This window comes from Phyllostomus hastatus, unplaced genomic scaffold, assembly GCF_019186645.2.
Source record: "Phyllostomus hastatus isolate PE091 unplaced genomic scaffold, TTU_PhHast_1.1 phas_contig_34, whole genome shotgun sequence".
Taxonomy (NCBI): domain Eukaryota; kingdom Metazoa; phylum Chordata; class Mammalia; order Chiroptera; family Phyllostomidae; genus Phyllostomus; species Phyllostomus hastatus.
The window spans coordinates 14,211,225-14,229,720 of record NW_025333857.1 but is presented as its reverse complement, the minus strand read 5'-3'; the positions used below and the strand labels follow the sequence as shown (position 1 = coordinate 14,229,720).

The 18,496-nt window shown below is 35.6% G+C and overlaps 1 protein-coding gene across 2 annotated transcripts in view; it reads left to right on the top strand.

Moving 5' to 3' along the window:
* The window catches only part of CNTLN (centlein), a 294,809-nt gene that overhangs the window by 81,465 nt on the left and 194,848 nt on the right, over window positions 1-18,496 (top strand). For both annotated transcript variants that reach the window (XM_045840845.1, XM_045840844.1), the window contains exon 6: window positions 10,175-10,308. In XM_045840845.1, the coding sequence (XP_045696801.1) occupies window positions 10,175-10,308 (134 nt within the window). The remainder of the gene's footprint in view (window positions 1-10,174; window positions 10,309-18,496) is intronic.

Sequence of the window (18,496 nt, the reverse complement as noted above, 5' to 3'; positions counted from 1 at the left end):
AGTGTTTTGTTTTATGTATATCTGTTAGTTGAACTTCATTATCTTGGTGATCAGGCCCTCTATATTCTTATTTGACATTATGTTGAAATGTTTTAATAATTATTTAAAATGGAGTGCCTACAACTATTATTGTGGAACTGTCTATTTTCTCCTTCAATTCTATAATTGCTTACTTTATATAATTTAGGGCTCAGTTGTTTGGTGCATGTATGTTTATAGTAATTGTATCTTGATGAATTGATTCTTTAAAATATAATGTTCTCTTTTGTCTCTTGTAACAGTCTATTTTGTCCAATATTATTATATCCATCTCAGCTCTTTATTGGGTTGTTACTTTCATGTACTACAGAGTATGGCAAAAGTAGGTTTACATTTTTATGCAAAATAGTTTCTTCTTATACTTTTATTTAATAATTATTATATTACTTTCTACAAGAACAACTGTAAGCCTACTTTTTCCCTTTCCTATATATTTTTCCTTCCTTTTAATTTTCAATCTGTTTTTATCTAAAATTAGTCTGTTTTAAATATAGAGTTGTATATTTTCTTTATTCTTTATTAATCTACTCCTTTTTATTGAAGTGCTTAATCTATGTACATTTAAATAATTACTGGTAAGGAGAGACTAACTTCTGCCAGTTTTTAATATGTTTTCTCTAAGTCTGATAGATTTTTTCTGTCTGATTTTCACTATTTCTTCCTTTGCATTCAGTTAAATATTTATAGCACCACCTTCTTATTTTCTTCTCACTTTGGTTTATATTGTATTAATATAAATTTTTTGTGGTTAGCATGGGGGTTACATTTATCATGCTAAACTTACATCTATATAATTTAAATTGATACCAATTTATCTTCTGTAGCATACTCAATTTTACTCCAATATTGCTTTTCCTTTATGTTATTTTTATCACAAGTTACATTTTTATGGTTGTGTGCCGTATAGCATAGATTTGTAATTTTATGTTCTTGTTAGTGACATCATGTAGGAAATGAAAAGTAGAGCTACAAACCAGCATGCAATAATACTGACTTTTATGTTTGCCCACACATTGACCTTTAATAGAGATTCTATTTCTTCATAGGGCTTTCAGTTACTCTCTTGCATCCTTTTATTTCAATCTGAATGATTAGCTTTCTCATAGCACAGATCCAGTAATAACTCACTCAGTTTTTGCTTATATGTGAATACCTTACACTCTAAATTTTGAATGACAATTTTGCTGGGTATAAAATTCAGTGTCAACAATTCTTTTATTTTAGTCTTTAAATATACAACCTTATTGCCTTCTGGCTTTCATGATTTCTTATGATAAATCACCTATAAATCTCTCATTAATGATTTCTTGACTATAACATGGCACTTTCTGTTGTTGCTTCAACACTCTTTCTTTGCTTTTAGCTGAATTTCAACGTTTGATTATGGTGTCTTCAATTGTCTTTCTATTGATCTTACCTGGAGCTTGTTGAGATCTTTAAATTTTTAGATGCATATCTCTCATCAAAATTGGGAAGTGTCTGGCCATTGTTTTTTTTTAATCTTATTTCTGTCCTCTCTTCTCTCATTTCCTTTTGAAACTCCTGTAATGTGTATGTTGGTTTGCTTAAAGGTGCCACTGTTTCCATAGTCTCTGTTCATTTTTCTTTTTTTTTCTTAAAGAAACTACTTTTTTTTTTTTTTTAGTATTTTATTTATTTATTTTTAGGGAGAGAAGGGAGGAAGTGGGAGAGAGAGAGAGAGAGAGATCAATGTGCGGTTGCTGGGCGCTATGGCCTGCAACCCAGGAATGTACCCTGGCTGGGAATCGAACCTGGGACACTTTGGTTCCCAGCCCGTGCTCAATCCACTGAGCTACGCCAGCCAGGGCACTGTTCATTTTTCTTCATGTTTGTTCTGCTCAGATTCAATAATGTAACTTGTTATATCTTCCAGTTTCCTGGTTCTTTCTTCTGTCTTCTTATATCGCTTGTTGAACCATCTAGTGAATTGTTAATTTTTGTTATTTTGCTTTTTATCTCTGGCATTTGGTTCTTTTTTTATAATTTCTATTTTGTTTTTTTAAAGTTTATACACTGTTTTCTTGATTTCCTTTCATTCTTTTTTCATCATTTTCTTTAGCGCTTTGAGTATATTTAAGATGGTTGTTATAAAGTTGATACTGAGTTCTGGCAAAGATGGACTCATAGGTAAAAATGCTTTGCTTCTTTGCACAACCAAAAGAAGGATAACAACCATTTTAAAAACAGTAAACAACCAGAACTGCCAGAAAATCAAACTGAGTGTAACTCTGACAACCAAGGAGTTAAAGAAGCATTCATGCAGGTCAGTTGGAGGGGCAGACAACCTGCTGCAAGGCAGAGGACCATGTCAGGGAGGCAGGGGCTGGCTGAAGAGAAACTAAAGACTCAAAACCTCTAGATGTAAAATCTTGTGGGGGTTGCAATGGCGGGAGAAACTCTCAGCCCCACAAGAGAGTTTGTTGGAGAGACCTACGGGATCCAGGAACTCACACAAACCCACCGACCCAGGAATCAGCACGTGAAAGGGCACAATCTGCTTGTGGGAAGTGGGAGAAGTGATAAAAAGTGGGTCTAGAACAGAGCGAGTGAGTGGTGGTGTTCCCTCTCAGGACACTCCTCCACAGACAGCACCACAACACAGCAAAGAAGGTTGGCCCACCCTAGCAAATACCTAAGGCTCCACCCCCTTGCAACATAACAGGTGCACCAAGACAAAGAAATATGGCCCAAATGAAAGAACAAATCAAAACTCCAGAAAAATAACTACGTGATGAGGAGATACACAACCTGTCAGATACAGAGTTCAAAACACTGGTAATCAGGGTGCTCACAGCAATGACTGAGTTTGAGAGCAAAATGAAGGAAGAAATAAAGGCTATACAAAGTGAAATAAATAAAAATATACAGGGAACCAACAGTGAAGGGAAGGAAACTAGGACTCAAATCAACAATTTGGAACAAAAGGAAGAAATAAACATTCAACCAGAACAGAAGGAAGAAACAAGAATTCAAAAAAGTGAGAAGAGGCTTAGGAACCTCTGGGATTACTTGGAGTGTTTCAACATCCAAATCATGGGAGTGCTGGAAGGAGAAGAGGAAGAGCAAGAGTGGTAAACTTATTTGAACAAATAATGAAGGAGAACTTCCCCAATCTGGAGAAGGAAATAGACTTCCAGAGGGTCCAGGAAGCCCAGAGAGTTCCAAAGAAGTTGGACTCAAGGAGAAACACACAAAGACACATCATAATTAAGTCACCCAATGGTAAGGAGAAGTAGAGAATCTTAAAAGCAACAAGAGATAAGGAGACAGTTACCTACAAAGGGGTGCCCACAAGACTATCAGCTGATTTCTCAAAAGAAACCTTGCAGGCAAGAAGGGGCTGGGAAGAAGTATTTAAAGTCATGAAAGACAAGGACCTACATCCAAGATTACTCTATCCAGCAAAGCTCTCATTTAGAATGGAAGGGCAGATAAAGTGCTTCCAAGATAAGGTAAAATTAAAGGAGTTCATCATTACCAAGCCCTTATTATATGAAATGTTAAAGGGACTTGTCTAAGAAATAGAAGATCAAAAATTATCTTAACAGTAAAATGACAACAAACTCACAACTATCAACAACTGAACCTAAAAAACAAAGACCAAAAGCTCAGCAAACAACTAGAACAGGAACAGAATCACAGAAATGGAGATCACATGGAGGGTTTTCAGTGGGGGAGGGGGAAGGGGAGAATGGGAGGAAAGGTACAGGGAATAAGAAGCATGATTGGTAGGTATAAAATATACAGGGAGATGTTAAGCATGGTATAGGAAACAGATGTGAAAGAACTTGTATGTTCAACCCATGGACAGGAACTGAGCAGTGCTGAAGGGTTGGGGGATACAGGGTGGAGGGGGTATAAAAGGGAGAAAAAAATGGGAAAACTGTAATGGCATAATCAATAGAATATACTTAAAAAATAAAGTTGATACTGTTGTTTCCCAGAAATGTTTTCTGTTAATTTATGTATTCTTGAAGTATCTTGATTCTTTGTATGCCTTGTGTTTTTTTTTTTTGTGTTGAAATTTAAGTAAAGAAGGTGGTAACTTTGGAAATCAGATCTGAGTTGATACTTTTTTCATTGTTGAAGGCTGTGGTAGTCAGTTTAGATTGTCTTCCAAATACTTTATTTTTTGTTTTGTGTGATCATTGAAGTTTGTATCCATTAGCTGTTTTCTGGTCATGTTGTGACATAGATTTCTTTGAATGCCAGGAACTAAAGCAAGCAAACAGAAAACCCTCCAAAATACACACAGACACAAAACAAATTCCTTTCCCAGGTCCTGTGCTGAGACCCTTATTCAATACTTACCCAAATTGCAGAGCCCAGAGGTTAGTCTAGGGTGAACAATTGGATTTTCTCTGGTCTTTTCTGACCACATTTCTTTCCTTGAGTATGTATATGACTTCCTAAACTCTTCTCCATGTATGGGTACTTTTTTAATATCCTAATTACCCAAAGAGTGACCCATAGTTTTTGCTCCATGCCTTAGGTATTTCATTGTGTATATTGATCAATAATCTTTTGCCTCCTGTTTCTGTGGTTTACTCATTCTTACCTTGTATATTTGAGCCATAAGAGAAATAATACCCTTCCACAATTCCTTCAGGTAGCCCCCAGAAAAGTTAGAACAAACACATATAATGAAATTTCTCTTAGAGTCTATTCTTCCTTCCAAATCAGCATCCAGAATTCCCTATCTGGAACATGGGCTTCTGCCACTCATATTCTAGTGCTTTAAGATTCCCTGGCTGGGGATGGATTGGTGTGGTGGTGGGTGGCAATTAAAAACTCTTCAAATCTTTCATCCTATTTTCACGTTTCTTTTTTCCTTCGTTCAGCATTTCCTTGGTTTCTGTAAATCTTTGAACACTTTTTGGGGTTTTTCTAACATTGGTTTTGACAGTTTATACTTGTTTTTTGATGTTTCTTCCAGGACAAGAGTGGTTGGTACTGCACACTTTGCCTTTGTTGATGTGACTCATTAAATTCATTTTTGTTATTATATTTTAATTCATTTTTAAATGATACCTTTACTGGACTTTGTCTTGTCAAACATTTTTCTTAGCACTTTGAATATGTTATCTCACTCTTTCTAGCCTCCATTATTTCTAAAGAAAAGTCAGTTGTTAGTCTTACTGAGGTCTTGTAAAAAATGAGTCATTTCTTTTTTGTGGTTTCAAAGACTTTATCCTTGTCTTTGACTTTCAATATTTTTGCTATGATGTGACTGTGGATCTCTGTGTGCATACTAGTTGGAGTTTATTGAGCTACTTGTATGTGTATAATAATCTTTTTCATCATTGTTGGGTAGTTTTTAGCTATTATTTCTTCAAATAATTTTTCTGTTTTTTTACTCTTGCGTTCCTTTTTGTAGTCCCAGTGTGCTTATGTTGTTGCATTTCTAGCATTCCATATCTCTCTGAGGTTATTGATTTTTATTCTTTTTATTATTTTACGTTGGAGTTTGTTCTTATTCCTGTCAATTTACATTAAATATTGAGCTCCTCTAATGAATATATTTTTTATTTTTTTATATTGTTTTTTAGCATCAGAATTTCCATTTGGATGTTTTAAAATAATTTATATAACTTTATTTGTGTTTCCTTTTGCGTGAAGCCTTGTCATTTTACTATTTTATTTTTTAAGATACGCTATTTTGTAAAGCATGATATTTTAGCTATTTAAGTATATTTATAATGGCTGTTTTGATGATCTTTATGAAGTCTGATATTTGGATCCTCTCATGGGCAGTTTCTGTTGCCTGCTTCCTTTTTTTCCCTATGTGTGTTTTATTGTCTTCTTTCTTTGAATGTTGTAACTTTTTGTTGTAAATGCACATTTACAATTATATACTGTAGCAAGTTTGGGTACCCATTTCTTACTGTACTCAGAGTTTGAGAATGTTTGTTCATTTGGTTGTTTAGTAGTTTGGCTGGACCTGTTAGTAAAGTGTATTTCCTCTGCAGTGTACAGCATCTAATGTTGCTTTTCAGAGAACACATACTTGGATGAGCCTGTATTAATGCCATGTTCATGATGATTTTAGCAGAGCTCTTCTTCACTGATTGTTCTCTTGATCTTTCTGTGAATATGTCTATCACTGTTGGTCTCCAAACATTGCTTACTGATTTTTCTATTGCTTTTGACAATGTTCTGGGATACAAGTTGTTTGACATCTGATCTAATCATATCTGGGTCTCTTTGTAGGGTTATTATTATATTTAAAGATTTGCTAAAATAAACATAACCTCACATTTATCATCTTACCTAATTTAGTTCAGTAGTGTTAAGTATATTGCCATTGCTGTATAACCAATTTTCAGAAAGTTTTCATCATCCAAAAGTGAAACTGCACTCATTAAATAACTCCCCATTTCCCCCTTTTCATAGCCCCTGACTCCATCAATCTACTTTCCGTTCAATGAGTTTGACTAGATACCTCGCATAAGGAGAATTGTTACCAGTAAACAGTCCCTCCAGGAAGCCTCTGGATTGTAGCAGTGATGGGAGCAGGCTGAAGGTGGGGAACAGGAGGAGCTGCTGAGGGGATAGAATTACGCCATGGGAATGGGACCTGGGAGCCACTTGTGCACTGAGCCCAGCTCTTTGGGGACAGAGGTTGGAGGTTGGAGTACCAAGGGCATGCAGTTGGTCAAAGAACGCCTTCACAAGCTACCCAGGGTCATGGAGAGGACTTTGGGTTTTGCAGCACATTGCCATATTGCACTTCTGTGAGGCCTGAGGCTGTGTTGCCCAGATAACTGATCATATACCTTGTGGATGCTTAGTCCCTGATGTAGATGTCCTGCCTGTGGCTACAGGTGCCCTACTGCTCCCACTGAGGCTATCCTTGGCACAGCCTGAGAGGCCATGTGGGGTTTCCAGGGTTCCTTTGCTTAAACCTCTTGTTTGGTCGCTCTCTTTAGGTTGGCTTTGTGTACAGACAACTTGCTGCCTGTGGGGACTAGGGCATGGGGGGTATGGAGTTGATGGAGTTCCAGGTGAATCTCCCCCATCAGTCAAGATTGTGGCAGGGGGAGGATCTTCCACTGAGTTCATGCAACCCTAGCAAGATAATTGGAGCGAGGAAAAAGCCCTTCTTTCCCACTCTGATACCATTTTTAGGGTGGGACCAGGGGAATGCAGACAGATGTGCCATAGAAGTTAAAAAGGCAGGAGTGGGAGATGCCAGACCAAAGAGGCCTACCAGTCTAGCCTGGGGAAAGAAGAGAATGGTTCGGAGGTGGACCTATCAGAAGCATTAGAAAGTTACCTGGTCTGCCTCACACCCAAGCTACTATAGCCCCATGGGAACAAAGAAACCTCTCTTGTTCATGGCTTGCAGCTGGGGACTTGCACTCTCATGATGCACTGGCCTGTTTTTTCCATGGGTCACGTGGCTTTAGCATCCATATGAACCATGGCCTACAGGAGGATCTCTCTGTCTCTGTCTCTCTCCCCCTCTCCCCTCTACCCGCCACCCCTACCTGGTGATGCACTTGCTGGTGCATTTGCTCAATCTTGCAGCCCTAGGAGCTGCATGGCCCATAGCTGAGTAGGCTCCACATGCTGGCTCCAGGAGGGAGCCTGAAATGGAGAGAAGCTGGGAACAAGCTAAACTACCTGGATGACCGCTTAGCAGCCATCTGTGGGCTTCAAAGAAATATACGTTAAACTGGATCAGGAACTCTGGGTACTGCCTTTTGTCTGGTCTTGCTGAGGAGATGGGCTAGTAGACAAGAGTCTGCCACTCTCGCCCAGACCATACAGCACTGGAATAAAACCTCCTTCCTTTTTACACCAGCATGTGCCCCATGGTTTGGGTTTTGTGATGACAAGCAGCTGAACCCCCATTTTCTGTAGAGAATCATAGTATTTTTGTGTTTTGTAACTGGCTTATTTGGCTTCACATAATAAATTCAAGGTACACCCATACTGTTATGTAAGTCAAAATTTCCTTCCTTTTTTATTGTGGTAAAAAACACATAATACGGTTGATCAATTTAACTATTTTTAAGTGTACAGTTCAATAGTATTATGTATATTTACATTGCTATGAAAGAGATCTCTAGAACTACTTGGACTTGAAGAACTGTAATTCTGTGACCATTAATTACTATCTCTCTCTTTTTTTAAAAGGTTAAGTATTTTTTAAAGGTTTTATTTATTTATTTTCAGAGAGGGAAGGGAGGGAGAAAGAGAGAGAGAGAAACATCAATGTGCAGTTGCTGGGGGTCATGGCCTGCAACCCAGGCATGTACCCTGACTGGGAATCGAACCTGCAACACTAATTACTATCTCTTTATTATTCTCTCAGACTAGACCTTGGTAGTTGTTATTCTACTTTGTATATCTATTAATTTGACTACTTTAAATATCTAACTGGAACCATGTGGTAATCGTCCTTTTGTGACCAGTTTATTTTGTTTATCATAATGCCCTCAAGGTTTATCCATGTTGTAGCATGCAATAGGATTTTCTTTCTTTTTAAGGCTGCACTGTTTCTTTGTATGTATATACCACATTTTGTTTATCTATTCATCTGACATTTGGATTGATATTCTACCTCTTGGCTACTGTGAATGTTGTTGCTCTGAATATAGGTATGCAAATATCTCTTCAAAACCTTGTTTTGCATTCTTTTGAATGTATACCCAGTAGTGGGATTGGTGGAGTATATGGTAGTTCTATTTTTAAAGTTTTGAGGGATCCCCTATACTCTTTTCTGTTTTTTTGTTGTTGTTGTTGTTGTTGAGGCTATACCACTTTATAACCCCACCAACAATGCACAAGGGTTCCAATTTTTCTGTATCTCAACCAACACTTGTTATTTCCTTCCTCCCTCCTTCCCTTCTTTCCTTCCTTCCTTTTTGTCCCTCTTTCCCTCCCCTTGCTCCTCTTATCTCTTGCTCTCTTTATCTCTTGCTTTCTTCCTCTTCTTATTCTTCTTGTTTTCCTTTTTCTCCCTCTCTCTCTTCTCCATCTGTCTCTGAAAGTAGTGTTCCAATGAAACCTTTCATAAGCTGGAATAATGTAAGTGAAGAGTAGTTCCCACTTTTAGAAAGTTTGCATTATGCCACTTCACTTCTCTGAAAGACCTACGTTGGTGTGGTTACAGCATTTTTTCATAGAAGTGAAAATTGTCTTTGGATTTTTTTTTAGTTAGTGAAAACAGGTACAAATGTAGGTCTTTTGTAAAAGTGAATTGGCATAATGTGAACTTCTGAAAAGCTGGGGATACCTGTATATTTATCTGTCATTCTTCTTTTTATAATAAATGAGAATTTAAGAAGTACTCACAGTGCTACCTTGGTTGAACGCCAGTATTTTTATTTTTAAAAGATTACTTTCCCTACTATACTGTGAATATATGAGGTTTGTGAGCTTGGCTAGGGTAAATTTGTAGTGCTTGACATAAAGCCTGGTGCTCACTTTTGGAAATAATTATTGTATAGTGTTTATGTGGGCATGCTCTATTTTTAGATATAAAATTTACTTAATGCTTTATGAAAATAATTAAATTAATTGTATAATATATTCTTGAGAAAATATTTCTGTAAAACTAACATCAGTTTTTAAATGAAAACATATTTAGAGAATTATCAGGAGGAAAAGGCCAACTTTGAAGAACTATAGGTGAAATTTCACTACAGTTGGGAGAACTCAGCATGATATGAATCTCAAACATTGTGAAATTATTTTGATCTTTCTGTGACTACATTTAAAATAGAGTAAAAATTCAAATATCTGCCATTTGTTCTGTTTAAGTAAATGAGCTCATTTTTTTGTTCATGGAATTAACTTTTTTATTGAATTATAATTTCTTTAATTTTAGTAAGTAAATTTCTACATAGAATTTCAAGTTTATTTGCTTTAAATCTTTAACTTTCACACAAGGAAGTCATGATACATATTCCAGTTTCTGAAAAAAGTATCTGACTGCTATAAAGTTGTTGCTTGTACTGAAAATTTTTTTAATAAAGTGAAAACAAAAACATAAATTTAAAACACTACTTTTTACTATTATTTTTTAGACTAAGTAGTTAAACACAACAGATATTTTATTCATTTGATATTTATTATATTAGATTTTCATGTGTTCTAATTTCAGGCCTTTGAAGACAATTTAATTGAAGCAAGGAAAGAAATTGAAGTTTCACAGAGCAAATATAATGCTCTGTCATTACAGTTGACTAATAAACAGACTGAACTTATCCAAAAGGATATGGATATTACCCTGGTCAGGCAAGTATATTCAGTTTTTAATTCAATATTATAGAAATGTTATTAGTTCATAACAGCAACATTTATATTTATTATTAATACCCCAAAATGACAAAAATGTGTCTCCTATGGGTACATATGTTGTACATTGTAACTATCTGGAATTATATACATCAAACTGGGAATAGTTGACTGAGGAGAACCAGGGATTTCACAGGATTCACTAGCAAGGGTAGGTAACCTTTTGGCATCTCTGGACCACACTGGAAGAGGACTCTTCTTGGGCCACACACTAAATACATTGCGACACATAGTCACAAAAAAACTCATAATGTTTTAAGTAAATTTACGATTTTGTGTTGGGCTACATTCACAGCCATCATGGGCTGCAAGCAGCCCACAGGGCACAGGTTGGACACTACTGGCAAAACATGCTCCAAGAGTAGACTTGCTTCGGTTTTTAACAAGAATAATGCATTCACTTATTGTTTCCTTTTTAAATTCCTAGCCATATATTATATAATATTTATTACTGTTATAATGAAAAACCCATTTTAACTTTTTATGTTCCAAATAGTTGTAGTTTGCGAAGTAAAATTCTATATCAAAGTAGTTAATTTTTTAGTACCCTTTATAAAGTAGGATTACTTGTAAAACTTGTGTTTTTAGGCATTTTGAAAGATTTAAAAGTATAATTTATAATTACCTTTATCAGAAAACAGTGTTAGAATAAATAATATTTATACATGCATAAACATATACATGCCATGTGTATAAATATGTACACATGTATGTATGTGTGCAAAGTTTATCATGTACCTCTCAAAGCACAGTTTTATCCTCTGAGCTGCTGCTATATATAGCATGTATATTATATATTTACATCTGATACATATAATTAATATAATATATAATTGTAGTATTATACATATTCTATATTTACATATGTACATATGTGTAGCATATTGCAAGATATATTGGGGCAGGAATTTTTCTTGGATAATAGTAATGTATATATATGATCCTGTTATCCAAGCAAAATTCACTTTGTCACATTTTAAGTCTTCATTTCAGAGGGGTGAGGAAAAGTATAAACTTTATATATGATAGACTGGTCATCTTATTCATTCATGGTACAATTATTTTTAAGCTATAGAATATTAAAAACAATAATAACAGTTTAAATTAATAAGTGGGCTTAGCACATTTGGTAGATACAAGTCAGTGTATAAAATTCAAGCGCATTTTTTACCACCAAAAGGTTAGGAAATGGACTTTAAAATAATGTAATTTACAATATGACTAAAATATGAAAAGTATAATTAAAAATATGTTTTACAAGCCTGGCTGGTGTAGCTCAGTGGATTGAGCGCGGGCTGCGAACCAAAGCATCGCAGGTTCGATTCCCAGCCAGGGTACATGCCTGGGTTGCAGGCCATAACCCCCAGCAACCGCACATTGATGTTTCTCTCTCTCTCTAGTTCCCTCCCTTCCCTCTCTAAAAATAAATAAATAAAATCTTTAAAAAATTTTTTTAAAAGAAATTGAATTAAAAAAATTTTTTAATATGTTTTACTTTTATACAGAGAACTATAAAACATCATTGAGAGAAATAAAAGGTTTAATGTGTGCAGGGATATAAAGTTTATGGTTTGGAAGACTCAATATGATGAAGATGTCAGTTCACTTCAAATAGATATTGAGGTTCACATTATCATTAATTAATGGGAAACCATTACTACCCCTAGACCAGAAGGGGTAAGGAGACTTATAGGAGAATTATCCTTAGAGGAACAGAAGCTCTGCCATCTGTGGTTCAGCTGAGTGGGAGCTAGGGAAAGAAATACTTTTACCTCTTTCTCCTTTACCCTCTTACCACAGGCTAGCACTTCAAACTAATCAAAGTCAGTCAAACCTAAAGGACAAGGAGCCACTGTAATGTAGTCTATAGAGGTTTACCTCTTAGTCTAGAGAGTAGGCTGGAGTACAAGAGAGTAGGTTAGAGATGATTGGGTAAGAAAATATGTGGCACATTCTCTGCTATTTCTTTTTTAGTGCTTTCTTGCACATTTAATGCTTATTAGTTTTTCTGTGTGAACTTTAGAGTAAACATGCTTACTTTTTGTTGAGGATCTTATTGCGGGGTTGTCAAACTCATTTTCACTGGGGGCCACATCAGCCTTGGGGTTGCCTTCAAAGAGCCAAATGTAATTTCAGGATTGTATAAATGTAACTACTCCTTAACAGTTAAGCAAGAGCTCAGCGCTGCTGCTGAGTGGAAACCAGGTGCTGGGCTGGATAAAACAAGGTGGAGGGCTGGATTCAGCCCGCGGGCCTTGTGTTTGCCACCTGTGTATTAGAGCATCAGATTTACAAGTAAACCTAAAGAGAATTGATATCATTATGATACCAGTTTTCATGTCTTAGAGTACAGCATGCCATTTCATTTGTTTCAGTACCTCCATGTCCTTACAGAATGTTTTATGTTGTTTCTCGTACCAGTTTTTGACACTTCTTGTTAAAATTTATTCCTAGCAAGTTCATGTTTTTTGTTACTACTTTAAATGGTGTCTTTCTTTCCTATATAGTTGCTGATTGATTTTTCTCTTACTGCTTATAGTTTTTGCTCTACATGTTTTGATGTGTTATGATTTGGTGGGTAAAGTGTTCATAGTTCTTTCATTTTTACTGTGGTTGTGCTTTTTATTTTTCTGTGTAGATCTTTGTCTTGAATTCTAATTCCTCTGAAATTAATATTGCTATTCTTTATTGTTGTTTACATTTATATAATAAACAAAATGAATACCTAATTTTAATATAATGATACATGTGAATTATAAAAAATACATAGAGTACAGAAAAGTACAGAAAAGATAGAGGAAAAATCACACAAAATAATACCCTTAAAATTTTGTGAGAATCAATGTAGATTTTTTAAAATCCATATTTATAGATTTTTTTAAATCCATATTTATAGATTAGATAGAAGTTTTCAGATTAAAGAGACTGGGTTGAACATGTTCTTTCAATAGTAGTAACTTAAGTTTTGTGATATAATGGAGGAATGACACTGATGTGAAATTAAGAGAATTAATTAAATCTCAGCTGTTTCTTCTCCATGAAAATCACTACCTTTTTATCTCTGTAAAGAAAAATAAGAAAGAAAGAAATGAGAAACTGGTGTTTGATATCATTACGCTGTTTTTTAAAAACTACATTTTATCTTTAGTTGGTTTTGACACCTTGCTATATATACTTTGGAAATGAGGATATACATGCAAACATTTTAACTATTTCTCATCTTGTGTCTCAAGATTTATAAAATGTATCTCCTTTTGCATAATCACAGTGTTCAAAAATGTTTAAACCTGGTTTTATATATTGTTAAAGTGCTCATAACTACACTTTTTACTCCTGATGTATTCATTCCTGTACTTTAATTCATCTCAAAGGCCCACTTTTACCATGGCCTTCCCTTTGCTAGAGTACACTTTCTCCCACATTGGCATAAGATTTAGCTATGTGACTTATTTTGGCCTATGGAACGAAAGTGAAAGTGACATATGCCACATCCTATTTTAAAAATCATCGTTTTGATTTGCCTTTGCTTTTTGCCCTCTAGAATGGCTTTTTCTTAATGCCAGTAGAGTGGCTTCTTCTTAATACAGTTAATTGCTCTATTTTGGGTCTTAGAAAACAAGAAATCCACACATAATGTGAGCAGGCAATAAATCTTTGTATAAGCGATGAAGATTTTTTTAAACTTTAGAATAACTTAGAGAAACTGTCTGAAACCCTATGTCTTATTTATCAAATTTGACCTCTAAAGAGAGCTAAGTGCCTATCAATAAATGAGTGGATTTAAAAAAACCATGGTACATTTACACAATGGAATACTATGCAGCAGAAAGAAGGAAGGAGCTCCTACACTTCACAACAACATGGATGGATCTGGAGAGCATTATGCTAAGTGAAATAAGCCAGGCAGTGAAAGACAAATTCCATATGATCTCACCTATAAGTGGAACCTAATCAACAAAACAAACAAGCAAGCAAAATATAACCAGAGTCACTGAAATACAGAACAAACTGATAGTAATTAGAGGGGACTAGGGGAGAGGGATAATGGGGGAAAATAGGGGAAGAGTTGTCAAGGAACATGTATAAAGGACACATGGACAAAGCCAAAGGGGGTAGGATTGAGGGTGCGAGGCAGGGGTGGGTGGGGTAGGGTGGAGTGGTGGTGGGGGAAATGGACACAAATGTACTTGAACAATAATTTTTAAGAAAGAGATTTTCCTAATTTGTCCCATCATTCATTCAATTCCTCAAATAACATTACGGTAACTGGGTCATTGGATTTATCTTTCAGCAATACAATATTTTTTTAACAAAACTTAAGATTCTTCTTGAGGTGGGAAGAAATGTTGTTCATTCTTGGTATCCTCTCAGCTCAACCCACACTTTCCCTATATTCCTTTTTCAAGTTGGTCTAGAGGAAATTCTCAAGTTTGAACCTACCAATTAAAATTGTTTTCCATAACATTCATTTTACTTATAACTGCTCTTATTATGAATTTTAATGCTGTTATTACATCTTCCCTTTTGACAGTTCTTCATGTTATCCGTTTTATTTCATCTATTTAATGTCTGTCTTACCCCATATAATCTAGAAAACAGAGCCTGAGTGGAGGACTGTGTACTGATTACTTATTTGGGGCATTCAGTTTCAAGGCAAACACAGTGAGCAAAGAAGAATCTGAGGCAAGGAAGCATAAAAACAAAACAAAACAATGAGGTACAAAATAGACAGAGGGAGGTTAAGAACAGTATAGGAAATAGAGAAGCCAAAGAACTTACATGTACAACTCATAGACATGAACTAAGGGAAGGGATGCTGGTGGGAGTGGGGGTGCAGGGCGGAGGGGAATAAAGGGGAAAAAACAATGGGACAACTGTAATAGCATAATCAATAAAGTATAATTCAAAGAAAAACAAACATGCTTAACTCCAACTTTATAATAGAAGTCACACTGAGAAATAAAGTAGTGAGTTCTTCTGTAAAGTCCAAAAAAACCCCCCAAACAACAATTCAAGAAAATGTTTTACTTTGAGCCATGAAGAGACAGCACATGTACTGAATTAGCTAGCCAGGTTGGTTTTGAGCTATTGCAATCCATCAGATGGAAAAAGAAAAAAGAAATGTCTGGTTTGTCTTCCATTGGTCAAAATATACTGCTTACCATGACTGTGTGTTAACATTTTATCCTAATCTGGAAGTGGTACAAGGAGACAAAGGTGCTAGACATGCAGGTGGTTGACCTTGAGTAATGGAGCCACATAAACTGTATGAATTTCATAGGCTGAAATGGTTAATAGGCTGAGGTACAGCTAAAGACCATGAACCTAAAGGCAAGTGAGGCTGAATCCGAAAAGTCACATGAGATGTGTCTAATACAAAAACAAATATGCAGTAAGGGAATGAAATTATTTTAGGTGCTCTGTTTATAGCAGTAAATAAAAATGTTTCTGACTTGACAGAGATTTTATTGAGATTATCTTCACATCTTGGCCTTCTATGAGTAAATTCAGAGAGGTGCAATGTATTTTTTTCCATACTTTTTCTAAACCTAATTCTTTAAGTAACTCCTGCTCAAAGGTATTCATATCCTTTGAGTATGCACAATAAAATTCATTTTTTTCTTAATTCTAAGTACTTCCCTTTAAAAAGAGCCGTGCTAGTTTTTCTTTACTCATTTCAAATGAGGCAAAAATGTAAAATGTAGGCAAATTAAGTGTTTTCCCATGGTCCAGATGTGTGAGTTTTGTAAGCCTTGTTACTTATTTTGATACTGATTATGTTATGAGTTTTATACTTGCAACATTGGTGTACATCCTATCACATCTGCTTTTCAGAGAATGGTGTGGGGAGACACAGATTAAAGAATATATCTATATAGCATAAGATTATGCTTCCATTGCACTTAGACTATGTGTGTCCAGAAGATAGCATGAGATGTCAAGAATATGCTCTTTTCTTAGTTGATTTTTCATGTTCTGGTGCCTTACATCATGTACACCTTGATACTGTTGTGTTTCTTCTCATTAAAGATACATATATTTTGTTCTACATGACCCTTAAATGCAAGCCAGCTACTGATTATGATCCTCTCTTTAAGAAATAAAAAATGTTTCCTAGCATTGGAGGAGATATAAATTTGCTGTGTTTTATGTTGTATTGAAATATATGTTTTTTCCCCTTGGGTTAGGTATTATACAAATGCTTTTTTAAAATTTTATTAAATTTGTTGGGCTGACATTGATGAATAAAATTACACAGGTTTCAACATCAGCTGTATGTGGCATTGTTCACCACCCAACATCAAGCCTTCTTTTGTCACCATATATTTCACTCCCCTTTAACCTTTTCTATCTCTTCTCATCCCCCTTTTCCTGCAGTACCCAATGTACTGTTGTCTCGGTGTATAAGTTTTTGTTTGTCTTGTTTATTTGTTGATTTCAGTTTTATATTCCACATATGAGTGAAATCATATAGTTGCAACTCTTTCCATCTGACTTATTTTTCTTAGCGTGATAGTCTCAAGACCCATCCATATTTTCACAAATACCAGCTGTATGTCAAAAAGATTATGTTTTTATCTCCATTTGCCCCCTTTCTAATATAATATTTACTTAGATCTCCTGGCTCACACATGTCTTAACTATATATTCTGATGGAATTTTGTCCTACATTCCTTGCCTATCTCCTTTGATAATTTTTACCAATGTTATTTTTGAAGAATAACACTACTTAGCAAGCATTATTACTATGGGTCACCTCTCCCCTCCTTTTGTGAATATTATTGTACATTCCCTAGAGGCATTGTGCCATTATTCTCTTCTCTCTCATCTCCCCAATTTTCAAGCTGTTATCTTCTGCAAGTTTCAGTTTTTTGAATAGTTACAGATGGTAATTTAGTCTGAATGTGTCTTCCCAAAGTTCATATGTTGAAATCATAATGCTTAATTTGGTGGTATCAAGAGGTGGGGCCTTTAGGCAGTTGATGTGGACCCTGGCTTGTGGGGTCTGCAACATTGTGGATGAGATATAAGAAATTCACACACAGACTGCCGAGTCCTGTGGAGAAAAAGGGACAGCATGACCACTCTGTCAAGGGGAGAGCAACTATGAGTGCCTCGACAACTCTCTCAAGCAGGGAGTTTGCAGACCCTTGCCTGGACAGGCTTTTATTGGTTTCCAGCTGCATTACATCAAAGAAGGTTCTCATTATTTCTAGATTTAGTTAAGTGATTACTTCTTACACATAACAAAAAAGGAGAAAAAGTTACAAATGCAAGGGAATGATAAAAATGATTGATTGGGTTACCTTTTGTCCTTGGGATGTCTTAGCACAGACTTTAGGGAGTTGCTTCAGAGATACACATTAAACATCTGCAGTCTTAACTCAGGGTGAGAGAGTTTTAGCAAAAGCAAGTCTCATAGCAGTCTTTGTACAATGCAGGCCTGATTTCCCATGGGAAAGCCGATCTGCACACCTGGCTCCTGTGTGCCACCTCGTATTGATCGGTTTTCTGAATCAATACTGGGCTACATTCACCATTGCCATGCTGATCAGTTCCCTATAGGCAGTGTTTAGGTCATAAGGGTAGAGTCCTCATGAAGGGTATTAATGTTCTTAAGAGTCCTGTCTGGGCTGCCTGCCAAGTGCTGTCCACCATGTGAAGATACAAGAAATTCATGACCCTGAAGAGGGACCACTTGACCCTCTAACTTCCAGACTACAAATCTATGAGAAATAAATGTATGTTGCTTGTAGACACAGTCTCTGATATTTTGTTATAGCAGCTGGAAATGACTAGGGTGGATGGTCTGTGTACATGTTTCTGTGTGGGTATAGGGGTTATTGTGTTAGGAGGACATTAATATACAAAATCTCTAAAAAGTAAAGCTCATTTCTCCCATATAAATATTTATCCATCTTTAACAACTGCATATCTCTTTTGTTCCTTCTTTTAAGATTCATCTTACATGAATGAATCACCATGTTGAGGTTATATGTAAAGTTTCCACTAAAAAATAGTCTCCAAAATATATACCATGAAGTGTTTTCTTGTAAAATATATATTTATATATTTTTCTCTTCAAATTGAATATGCAATTTTTTTTATTTTTACATGACATGTATCA